General features: G+C 42.0%; 1 protein-coding gene across 3 annotated transcripts in view; it reads right to left on the bottom strand.

Annotated features, from left to right (window-relative positions):
• Positions 1 to 12,496, bottom strand: part of LOC125465259 (rab GTPase-activating protein 1) — a 205,985-nt gene extending 193,489 nt beyond the window's left edge. Inside the window, exon 1 of one of the 3 annotated variants that reach the window (XM_059638399.1) lies at positions 12,478 to 12,496. Coding sequence is in view for 1 of the 3 variants with exons in the window: in XM_059638400.1 (XP_059494383.1) it covers positions 12,250 to 12,276 (27 nt within the window). In the remaining 2 variants the exon portion in view is untranslated. Of the gene's footprint in view, positions 1 to 12,249; positions 12,333 to 12,477 lie in introns of those variants that run through there. The other 2 variants (XM_059638398.1, XM_059638400.1) reach the window with 2 other exon arrangements.
• Positions 12,497 to 12,811: the final 315 nt, after the last annotated feature.

Here is a 12,811-nt window from a genome sequence, read left to right as displayed (position 1 = left end):
TTTGAAGATCACAGCTGGCTCAACTGGATGGTCTACTCCTGCTCCTTGTTCCAGTGTTTTACGCTTGTAAACAATACAAATCAAATTTTGTTAGTTATTTAATTTGTTATATAAACACCTATCTCCTCAAATTGCTATCGCAATGAATAATTGTTTCCCTTCAAATTGCTCCAAATCAATGTACAGCTTAGGTATATTCCAGCCAGTTAACTCCATGGTCGCAAAGGTATTCGTAATGCCTTTTTTCCCCACAGATATACTCTACATCTTTTCACTGTGTCTTGTATGTTGCTTACTAACCATAGACACCATAGCTTCTCACAAGACATTGGTATAATCATCCCTAACTGTTAAAGATCACATAACTGTGGTTTGTACCTTTCCGGATTTACATTTCTGCCTCTCCAGAGAACACAACTCTTAATCGCCTGACAACTCAATCTTGCCGATAAAAACAAATAGTCCAATTTCTAAAGCTGGTATTCTTGTTGGCCATCCAGTTGCAACAGTCATATATTCTTGAAGATAAAGGGTCCCTAGTAAGCTGTTCTGCCAATATCCAAGTATTAATGCTATCTTCTTACTCCAAAAATCACACTTTACACTGAATACAAGTTGGCTCACCAGCATGAATCAAATGGAACCCCTCTCCCCTCACCATTATCTAACACAAGATCACACAACTCATACCATGTATCCTGCTGCTCCATTTGACAGAGATTTAAACAATGGCATTCTCATATGTTTCACCCCATTCATTTTCATGAAGTCTAAAAACTTTTCAGAACAGAAGTAAAACCATCAGACAATTTCCACTGGGAACCCATAAGCAATCAAACTTACCATTTCTACTCCATATGAAGAGGAATCACATGTCAGCACCATTTTTCTGGACTCATTATGTACTACAAACCATCATATAGGTTATTTTTACATAACTTGAATGCTTTGTCTCAAAACATGGAATATCCACCTTGAAGAGTTTGTTCAATGGCTGCAATACACTTGCCAAATTCACTATGAATTGGCCATAACAACTGACAAGACCTAGAAAAATTAAATCTTGAGATATTCAGAGGGCGTAACTCTCTTTTATTTAATTGCTTGAGCCTTATTCCGACACGGTGTAAACTTCCTTTGTCTACCTGCGACTCAAATACTTGAAAGAATTTCAAACCATTTCACATTTGACTACTTTAACCTGAACTCTATGTTTTCCCACACACTAAAGCACATCCACTGCTTGTCATCTGGGGACTGTCTACATGAAGCTAAAATAAGGATGTCATGCAAATTCCACGCACAATTTAGTTTATTACCATTCAAAATTCTGGGGACTGATGAAACACTAAACGGCAGACTATGAAAATGAAATACAGTAGATCTATTTGGATACTAGTAGCCAAATTTAGATCATCTAATTCAAACAGCAGTTGCCCGTCAGAATCTCTTTGCAAAAGTCTGGCCTCCTGACAACCATGAACAGCTCCCTGACCTTTGAAAATTACTGGGTGAATTACACTCTACTACCTGATTTACAGTTACTTCATAATCTGCACACAATCGGTACAACCACTGTGGGAGTAGTTTAATTACTGCTCTACTTTCATAACAATGTTCTCTTTCGCCAGTCTTTTCAGCTCGTGTTCTATTTTAGAACAATAGGACTCTCAACAAGGCCTGCCACTCCTCTAAAAATATACATCGGCCTTATGTCTTTGAAAATCAGGTGGCTACTCACAATGAACACTTGAGGATTATGGAATCTTCATGTTTTAAATTTAATTTCTTTGGGAAAAAAAAATCATTTCAGATTAAACTGAAGGGTTTTAATCCAGATCCTTCCAGCCAAAGCTGACTTTTGACTTCTAAATACAATAGTGGTAAATTTGCCCTTTGATTTTCGCAGGTGACAGGAATCATCGGCCTTCTCCTACTTTGTTGATTTTCCCTCAACCATAAGGTAATCCTATACAAGATTTCTCCAACTGTTGCTGACTCGACTTTTCATGGTAGAACAGTTCAGGAATCATGTTAAATAATGCCTGTGTCAGCCGCCATATCCACTAGGAATTCAGCTAATGGTTACATGGACTACAGACAACTGTGAATTTCTACTGGATATGCATCTCAGCTGGTCCCGCAACCAGCTAATTTTCAACAGCAGTTTGCAGTGACTGCCATTTCCCCCTGCCAGCATTTTCTCAATGTAACTTCTTGGATCACACTTTGGCAAAAGTACTTAGGGAAAAGAATTGCTCTTTTTCAAATGCAATGGCAACAAGCACCAGCAACAGGACTTTGCAACTGCCTTCAAGGGGGCCTTCAGCTTACTTACTTCAGAAGACATCCAATGGTCATTAACACTGACTTCTTTCAAGTTATGATGAACCAGATCCATAGACAATGGTATTTAGCAAGCTACATCAAAGGTTAGTTTTGACAATGTCAACAACTAACTATAAATGACCTTGACTTTTTAAAGCCACATACAAATCTGTTCTGTGATGCTCTCTTGAAATTATACAAAATTGCAATGAATGACCAACTTTATCAAAGCTACAATAAATTCCAACATCCTCATTGGGTAACTGATCAGTTGTCTCCAACCAGTATCTCCAATGGGTTGGGATTGCAGGGCAGCTCAAACTTACACAATGTGTTAGTTTAGCACAGGCAAGCAAATTGAGAGTTTCATAAATTTCTAGCTCTGCTTTGGCCAGAAATATCACCATTTTCAATTTCTGCACTGCCTGAAAACTTCTCAAACCACTTCACACACACAAATGTACTTGATCATGACTACAGTCTCCAAGACTCCCAATATTTAATGCCACCTTTTTGATGATCAATCCACTCACTCATTACAATGCCTCTAGATTTTAAAATTATTTCTCAGCAACAAAAAATATCAATGCCTCTACAAGTTTACAGAGAGTATATCTAATCTATCCTATCAGCTAGGAACATCCACATTCTCATCCCCATATAGTGCACATGCACACGCAAAAAATAAATGACCACAGGAGAGTGTAATGATTTATAGTTTAATGTTTGTAATATCTTCATGCGAGTACTGACCATGACAAGCGCATATCCTCCCTTTCGCAATGGCTTCATATTTCATTATGAGAACAACACACTATTCTGCACCTGCCTCAGTTAGTCTGCAGCTGAAAAACTGTTATTCATTTCTGTCCCTGGACATGAATAAAATATTTCACAAAAACTTAAGTTAATTTAAAATCTTATTCATCTAAATATCCTGCAGCAAACTCAATTCATCCACCTTCACTTTGCTTGCCTCCCTAAACTGATTCTCAATCAATTGCTTTTTACTTTTTAAAAATTTCATATCCATCTATTCAAATAACACGAAGGCCTCACCCCTCTCCCAAACCCAACCATCCTCAAACTGCAATTAGCTGAATTCCCCACTTCCTTTGCCCTGTAACTGTGTCTTTGGTCAGCAGGCAATAAACTCTTCATCCAATGGGAAAGAAAAATCCATTCACACCAACACAGCACAAAGTTTTCTCCCAAGCATTGGAAAAGCTAAGGTAGCCTTTAATTTAACTTCTATAGATGAAACTTTGCCTTCTCCCTTAGTGTGGCCAACATAAGTTACTTTTGCCTTGGAAAATTCATTCGGCCAGATTGAAAGCTTTTAACAGCCGATCAGTCAAGTGATGCATTTCCCAGGTTTCACTAAATAAACCACCAAATCATTGCTGTAATTACCACAGTTACATAAATCATTGAAGACTTCATCAGTTAATTATTGAAATGTCGCAGCATATTGTTGCATTCCAATCCTTGTGACTTTGTATTGATATAGACTATCTCATATTGCAAAAGTTGATATTTGTTCTGCTCCATCAATTGAACTTGCTAATATCTCATTATTTTCATTTCTAACTCACTCTTGCTAATTCCAGCTATGAAACCCTAATTTCGGGTTTCCTTCCTTCTAATTCCAAACGTTGGATAATCACTCATGATATCTCATCGTCACCAGATCCTGCTTTTACTTTAACCTTCAAAATACATCTGCTAATGCCCTCAATTTAGCTTTCGACAAAGACTTTAAATAAACCACTGCTATATCTTCCACTTCTAGAAAATCACAGCAATGTTCAAAGCCATCTTCAAATTGCCACGCAATAAATCTCACCACAACACAGACTCCTCAAATCCAGTGATTTCAAACCCCACTGAGAGGCCCTAATAGTTATGATGCCAGCCGATGTTATTACTGGAAAAAGAATGTGTTCGGTTACCAAGCAGGAGAAAACAAATTGAAGGAACAAAGCGAATCACAACAGATTTCAACTTTTGAAACTTAACAGCACATTGAAAGCATTGGTATATAGTGTTATACAACTTAAAAACATAATCGTAAATCAATAGTTATGCCAACATTGCAAAGAAGCTTTGAATTTACAGTCGAAACGCAGTAACAGCAGAACTTGACACACATCCAGGGACGACTAAAACATTAATGCGAACTCAGCACTTCTTTCTAAAGTCACTTAAAAGGGCAGTTTTGAAAAGAAATGCATGAACATATACCTAATCTCTTTCACAAAATGTAAATACTTTATATTTCAAATGATTTGTGTTGTTGGATCTTTAGCCACTGTCTATTTGACATACACTGTAACTGTCCATAATGTCCACATGTAGCCAAGCCACTTGTTACCTCATTTCAATCAAACAGCAGTTACAGTTCAAGACTGTACAGTGTCATTTTGCTAGGGTTCCTGTTTACTCACATTACCCTAAAAAGCCTGTATATGAGAGCTCTAGATGAAGGCAGGATCTGAGACAGTTGCATTGTTGATAGTCCCACATAAATTAATGTACAGTTTAAAATAAACAGAAACCCTAGGTGATGTACCAGTGTGATGCTGGCACCCAATAATCAGCAAAGACAATTTGCTCTGGTAGGGTGTCTAGCTTTCTGGTTTATATTAATTCTATTTCCTGACATTTTGTGGGTTTCTGAATGAATACTAATAGACCTGAGTAATACTTGCTCAACCTACTAATTTGAAAGTGAAAGTCAAAGACTGGATAACAAGCATAAATCCACAACAATCCTGCCATATTTACAAGTTATATAGCTCTTTCAATGAAAAAAAACACAGAAAGTGGTTTTCCTTTCATTCAGCAAGTCAATTCCAACTTTGATTGAAGCTAATAACAAACACTAAAAAATAACAGCATATTTGGTCAAGTTACATTCATGTAATTAGTTGAGACCCAGGAAAGAAATTTCTGAGCAGACGTGTTTGTTTGAAGATTAGCATTTCAGAAACCTAGGTAAATACATTGAGATCACTGCCTGATTATCAGCACAGATAAAAGAACTTCGAATATCTCAAAGCATCTTAGTCATTTTTGTATAGTACCTTCAAAAACATGTTCTCATTGTGACAGCCAAATTGCACCCAAACATCAATGAATAATATAATCTGTTTAATTCACATTGAGAGCACTAAAATATTGGCTTGGGCACCAGGAGGAACTGCTCGGCTCGTCTTCAAAAGTGCCATGCCCCTGCCCATCTGTGGAGATAGACAAGATGTGGGTTCCATCGTTTCTTTTCCCCCCCCCAAGTGAGAAGAACCCCAACAGTTCAGTGCTTCTCATTTTTGCACTGAAATGGCAATCTAATTTGCAGAGTGGGATTTGAAACAACAGCTTTCAGCAGTTATGACCCATGGTGAAGCCCTTCACTTTTACATTTGCATAAGTCAGAAATACCATAATTACTGTTCGACTAGTAAAGTTGGCAATCAATACTTTTTAAACCAACACACCAAAAAGGAAAATAGATTTATGCACGTTATCCAGTTGAGGAATCTACTAAACACAAAAAACACTTTCCAACTGTACTGATAAACAGCCAATGTTATTAAGCTGACTTCATACAATATTGCAAAATCCATAAAACCAGTTCTGCTAAATGTCCATTTCTACAGGTATTCATCCACAACTTTACAGAAAAGTTATCTTTCATCAATAAATAAATCTTTTTAATCTATATAACATGTACTTTTGATTAAATAGTGCACTCTTATTTATACACCACAATTTTTCCTTCATATGTAGCTACATTTTAAATGTTATTTCTCTGCAGAAAACAAAACATCATCTGAAAGAGCATGAGGCAACTTACTGCCAGGTATTTTCACAACAAGCCGAACAATGGAGAAACTGACAGCCTCCCTTCATTCCTTTCTTCAGAGGAGCAACTGAAGCCAGAGATTTTGGGAGTACATTATTGGACTCCTTGGGCTGCTCCATCAGTCCCACTTTCATAAGACCATGGCTGATCTAATTGTGCCTTCCACTCTGGTTTCCTGCCTATTTTCAATTCCCTTGTTAGTCCAGAAAATATCTACATCTGCCTTATTCAAATACCTACCTCCACAACTTTGCAGGGAAGCAAATTCCAGAGGCTCAAACCGCAGACAGTCTTGTAAGGGAGAGCAATGCTTTCAGCATCCATCTCATTCTTCTAAACTCCAAACTAAGGCCCAACCTTTCATCATAAGATAATCATCCCACTCCCCCCGCTTATCCTGGAAACCAGTTCAGTGAACATTCTCAGAATTGCTTTTAACACAATCACATCCTTTCTCAAAACAAATATAAAAATTGCACAAGTTCTTTAGATGTGGTCTCACCAATGACCTGTAGAGATGCAGCAAAAATACCTCTTTTCATATATAAAATATTCTCTTGCAATTAATTCCAGCATTCCATTTGCATGCTGAAACATTAAAACACTACATCAGATCATGTTTAATATAAAGAAAATTATTCCTAATTAAGCAGTTTCATATTAGCCACATCTAAAGTTTGAATAAAACAGTACCTCATCCTGTTTGAACTACAACTTCTATCAAATTAGCAATCGTGAATTCAAACTTATAAATCAACGTCTGATTCAGCTCCAAAAAGTAAGTTTATAATACTTGACAATTATTAATATTCACAGTTAATTTATTTTTAGTTAGATAAAGTCAACTTCTGATTCGAAACAATGTTTAAGGGGAATTTGCCAATTTGATGCTGGCTAATTCGAACATTCACTACAATTAGCAAAACAAAAGCAAAATATGAAATAAAAGGAATATACATTATTCTGCGATTACACATCTGACAAAATAAATTTCAAATATCACAGAGCCTTCTGTCATGTCGGTTACTTATGCATTTGTACTCATGACTTCAAAGACAATTCAGAATTAAGAACTGTAATGTACACAGTTTATCTGAGAAAACATTTTGCCTCTATTTGCATTGAGCGCTTTACATCGAACAACCCTGGATTTCTGAATTTTCATCTTAGAATCTGCCAATTGAGTGAAAAGACAAAATTTTTCATATCCTCCTTACAAAATCAGGTGTTGAAATACAAACTATTGCATCCATAATGGCAGTTGAGAGTCTTGACAATGGTTTCAATTACATTATTAACACAGTGGATACACTGCATACAAAGACCATATAATATTTAAAACAAAATCTAAAACTTTATTAGACATGAAAGATTTGTACATTTTACAATGGTGATGTGGTACTTTAAACAATAATTTAAATCAGTCAACTTTTTGCAGGTCTTTTGAAATTTCCACAGAAGCCCAAGAAAATTATTGTCTTGTCACTATGCAATAATCCATGCTTACCATTGTCTTTTAGAATCCCTAAAGTGTGGAAGCAGACTATCTGGACCATCGAGTCCATAATGACCCTCCAAAGAACATCCCTCCAGACTGATCGCCCTTACCCTTTCCCTGTAAACCTGCGTTTCCCATGGCTAACCCACCTAGCCTCCACATCTGCAGAGACTGTGGGGCAATTTACCATGGCTAATCCTCCTAGTCTACACATCTTTGGACTGTGGGAGGAAACCAGAGCGCTCGGGAGAATATCCGTGCAGACGCAGGTGAATGTTTGTGTGGAGTTTGCACGGAGTTTGCACAGTTAACCAAGGCTGGAATCATTCTCAGGTCCCTGGTTCATATAGATCACAGATCACAGAATCCCAACAGTGTGGAAACAGGCTCTTCGGCCCATCAAGTCCATACTGATCCTCAGAGCACCCACCCAGACCCTCCCTACTGCAACCCATCTAATCTACACACCCCTGAACACTATGGGCAATTTAGCATGGCCAATCCACCTAGCCTGCACATCTCTGGACTGTGGGAGGAAACTAGAGCACCCAGAGGAAACCCACGCAGACAGTTGGAAAACATGCAAACTCCACCCAGACAGTCATCCAATGGTGGAGCTGAACCCAGATCCCTGGTGCTGTGAGGCAGCAGTGCTAACCACTGTGCCACCTTTTTGGCCCTTTCTTGCTTGTATTCTTAATGACTTACAAGATAAAAACAGTTTTGCTCCAGATTTACTATGACTTATCGGAGCCCCACATTAAAGTTTCCTTTTTAAGTAGCAAAAATAAAATAAAAATTTAAACCCTGAAAAATACATAGACATTGGAAATGTAAGCAAATTTTAGTAATAGGTCCTTCACTATTCAAACTAAGTCTGGATAGATTAATGACTCAACTATTTTAGGAATAAATGAATAACAAACACAAAATAAAAACCTCTCTTACTGGGGCAATATCTATTACCAGTTGCCTATTTCTCACCTTATAAAACAAGCAACCAACTGAGCTAAGTCAAGAACGAACTTCAAATACTTTACCAGGGTCCTTTTGTGACACAGTAGTAGTGTTCTCTACCCCCAGACCCACAGACCTGGGTTCAAGTCCCACCTGCTCCAGAGGTGTATAATAACATCTCTGAACAGGTTGATTAGGAAAAACAGATCAAATGCCCTACACAAAGTGTATTTTGGATGCAGTTTGTAAGTGTCATCCATATTTTTGTGTAAATAGATGGTTTTAGGCATTTTCTTTGGCTTAGTTAAAGTAACTATGACTTGGGAAATATAAAAAAGGCACTCAGTATTGTGCATTAAATAAGACTGACATTATCAGGTTTAGGGCAAAAATACAGGGATGAAAATATTTTATGTATACAAATGCAATGTGATTTCAATTTCTACAGAATAGTCAAGTTGCAAGCTTTCCAGATGTCCAAGAAATTATAAAAATACATTCATAATCACCTCACAGTATGTTCTCTTGTACTAATCCAAACTGTATAATTCCACATATGTAATTCAACACCCATGTCTTAAATCAGAAGGGTTCTACCCTGAGTGCTAATGATGCATCTTACATTGTACATATAAAGCTATCAACCAGCATTCTCAGTGTTAAAACAAGGTGTGCCCTTTAACTGTGTTAGCCAAATTAGACATAACTAAGTTACGTATTTAATTTTATACTGTTGTTCCAAATCATGGAAAACTAGCAGGCTTTTAAGCATACAAAGCGTATTCTTAACCTGAAAACTGAGAACAAATACTGACCCCTTACATCATTGGTAGCCAATAGAAAACAGTCATGAAAACAAAACAGTGATGCAGACTGAACAAACAAAAAACCTCTGAAAAATCAGGGTGAGCGACAATTGAAACAAACAGCCAACATCAAAGAATGCAGAAATTGAATCAGCAAGAGAACCAAATCAATTTTGTGCTGAAATATGCACATTCTTCCTATGAGAGACAAACAGCAGGGCAAGCTGGGAAATGTAGTCCTGTTATATTCCACGCGTTCATAACCAATACAGAAACTTGCTTGGGATTGAATGCAATTCTTCAAGAGCAGAATTTATTGAAAAAAAACTGAAGCTGAATGGGGTGGGGGAGGGAATCTGAGGGAAGGGAGAGAACTGACTGGGTGGGTTGTACATACAACTGCAATAAGAACGCAAAACATCTTAAACGGACCCATGCAAGCGCTTTAACAACGTACAATTACAGATTTTCTAAAAGGCGGAATATCGTGATGCAGGTTAAATTACTTTCCCTGAACACACATCTGCAATCACTGCAAGAGGAGAACCGACTGGGAGGTGGGGGTTGGGGGCGAGAGGGAGTACTGACTGGGTGGGTGATGGAAATGGTGTGGGGGGGGGGGAAAGAGTGGAGGGAAAAGAACTGACTGGGTGGGTAAAGTGGGGGGAGGAGAAAACCCATGAGGTGGCTGGAGAGGTGTGAGGGCAGAACCTACTGGGTGGAGATGCAGAAGGTCCCAAATGGGTAAACTGGGAGGGAGGAAGGGGACCAAATGGGTAGAGTGTGGATAGGTGGGAGAACCAACTGAAGAACTAACTGAGGGGTTACCAAACTAGGAAATGCAGGGGCAGTGGTGAGGAGGAGGAATGGGGTGCATTGGGAGCAGTGATGGTGGAAACAGGATCATGGTGGGGCAGGAGGGAAATGGGAAGACGAGGACTTGCATTAGGTGCTGTTGGGGGAGAACGAGGAGATCGAGGGGGTCAGTAGTGTGGGGTGGCAGGGAGAATGAGATACCTGGGGGGCTGCATTGGGAGGTGGTGAGGGAGATTTGGGGGAGTTGCAGTGTGGAATGGTGGCAGAGAATGAGGAGATCAGGGGGGCTGCAGTGTGGGGTGGTGGGGAGAATGAGATGACTGGGTGGTTGCCTTGGGAGGTGGTGGGGGAGAATGAGGAGTTTGGGGGGGCTGCATCGGGAGGTGGTGGGGGAGACTGAGGAGATTGGGGGGGGCTGCATCGGGAGGTGGTGGGGGAGAACGAAGAAATCAGTGGGGCTGCATCGGGAGGTGGTGGGGGAGAATGAAGAGATCAGTGAGACTGCATTGGGAGGTGGTGGGGGCGAATGAGGAGATCAGGGGATGTATTGGGAGGTGGTGGGGGCGAATGAGGAGATCGGGGGACGGCCTCAGTGTTAGGTGGTGGGGAAAATGAGGAGATTGGGCTGGGAGGCGGTGGGGCTGCATTGGGAGAGAATGAGGAGATCAGTGGGGCTGCATTGGGAGGCGGTGGGAGAGAATGAGGAGATCAGTGGGGCTGCATTGGGAGGCGGTGGGAGACAATGAGGAGATCAGTGGGGCTGCATTGGGAGGCGGTGGGAGAGAATGAGGAGATCAGTGGGGCTGCATTGGGAGGCGGTGGGAGACAATGAGGAGATCAGTGGGGCTGCATTTGGAGGCGGTGGGAGAGAATGAGGAGATCGGTGGGGCTGCATTTGGAGGCGGTGGGAGAGAATGAGGAGATCGGTGGGGCTGCATTGGGAGGCGGTGGGAGAGAATGAGGAGATCGGTGGGGCTGCATTGGGAGGCGGTGGGAGAGAATGAGGAGATCGGTGGGGCTGCATTGGGAGAGAATGAGGAGATCGGTGGGGCTGCATTGAGAGGAGGTGGGGGAGAATGAGGAGATCGGTGGGGCTGCATTGAGAGGAGGTGGGGGAGAATGAGGAGATCGGGGGGGGCGCAGTGTGAGGTGGTGGGGAGAATGAGGAGATCGGGGGGGATAGTGAGAGGTGGTGGGGAGAATGAGGAGATCGGGGGGGAGCAGTGTGAGGTGGTGGGGAGAATGAGGAGATCGGGGGACGCAGTGTGAGGTGGTGGGGAGAATGAGGAGATCGGGGAGGACGCAGTGTGAGGTGGTGGGGAGAATGAGGAGATCGGGGAGGACGCAGTGTGAGGTGGTGGGGAGAATGAGGAGATCGGGGAGGACGCAGTGTGAGGTGGTGGGGAGAATGAGGAGATCGGGGAGGACGCAGTGTGAGGTGGTGGGGAGAATGAGGAGATCGGGGAGGACGCAGTGTGAGGTGGTGGGGAGAATGAGGAGATCGGGGGGTGCAGTGAGAGGTGGTGGGGAGAATGAGGAGATCGGGGGGTGCAGTGAGAGGTGGTGGGGAGAATGAGGAGATCGGGGGGGATAGTGTGGGGTGTAGATCGGGGGCTGCAGAAGTTTGCAGCATCTCCGTTAACCATTGCAGAAATAAGTGACGTGCGCAATGCTGAGCAGGAGCTGAGGTTACCGGAGACCACCTGGCTCTGACTCTTCCCCAGCAGCTGCTGTGAGCCTGGCCGACACCGAGCAGCCAGCTCCCCGCAACTCGAGTTCGCCAATGCGAGGCTGGAGGAAGGACGCCAGGGCCTCGGTCCGCCTGAGCGGCGAACGGGACAGAGCAGAAGCGGCGGTGGAGGAGGAGACTCCGCCGCCCGCTCCTTCTCTCTGAGCCCGAGGTTCAGCGTTCGAGCGTGCAGGGACACGGCTCTAGCTTCGCTGTGGAGAAAGTAAACAAACGGCGGAGCTTCTCTTACCCTCTGCAGCCTCCCCAACGACGTCATTCGCGCACACACACACACCGGTCTTTCCCCAGCTACTGCGCATGCGACCACTCCTCTCCCCAAGCACATCCTCCGGGTCAGTACGCATGCGTTTCAGGTTGTCCGTATGTCCGTCGGGCCCTAAAACAGTACGCATGCGCCTCCACCTCCTCCTCTCAAACACCCCAAACCTTATAGAATTAGTGCGCACGCGCTCCTCACCTGCTCGAAAATTTCTAGGGTAGTAATGTCCTGTGTACAAGACAAAAAAAAGGACAGGAATTACCGGGAGAACTCAGCGGTAATGGTAGCATCTCTGTAGAGAGAAATAGAGACCCTTCTCCAGAACGAACGGCCATATAATTCTGACCTTCGTCTTAATGGGACTCCAGCGCTTGCCCAGTTGGAGCCGCTGAGCTTGGAAAACCGGTTTCCTGCAAGGTGCCAACATTTTATCGAACTACATCAAAATAACTGCTGCCATCGTTAAACTCTTCCGCAGTCCGTCTCAACTCCTAAGAATTACCCATGAAACGGTTCACCCCACCCTCATTAA

The sequence above is a fragment of the Stegostoma tigrinum genome, chromosome 29 (assembly GCF_030684315.1).
Source record: "Stegostoma tigrinum isolate sSteTig4 chromosome 29, sSteTig4.hap1, whole genome shotgun sequence".
In the NCBI taxonomy this organism is placed as follows: Eukaryota; Metazoa; Chordata; class Chondrichthyes; order Orectolobiformes; family Stegostomatidae; genus Stegostoma; species Stegostoma tigrinum.
The sequence above is the reverse complement of the archived record's forward strand: the minus strand, read 5'-3'. Positions and strand labels throughout refer to the sequence as shown.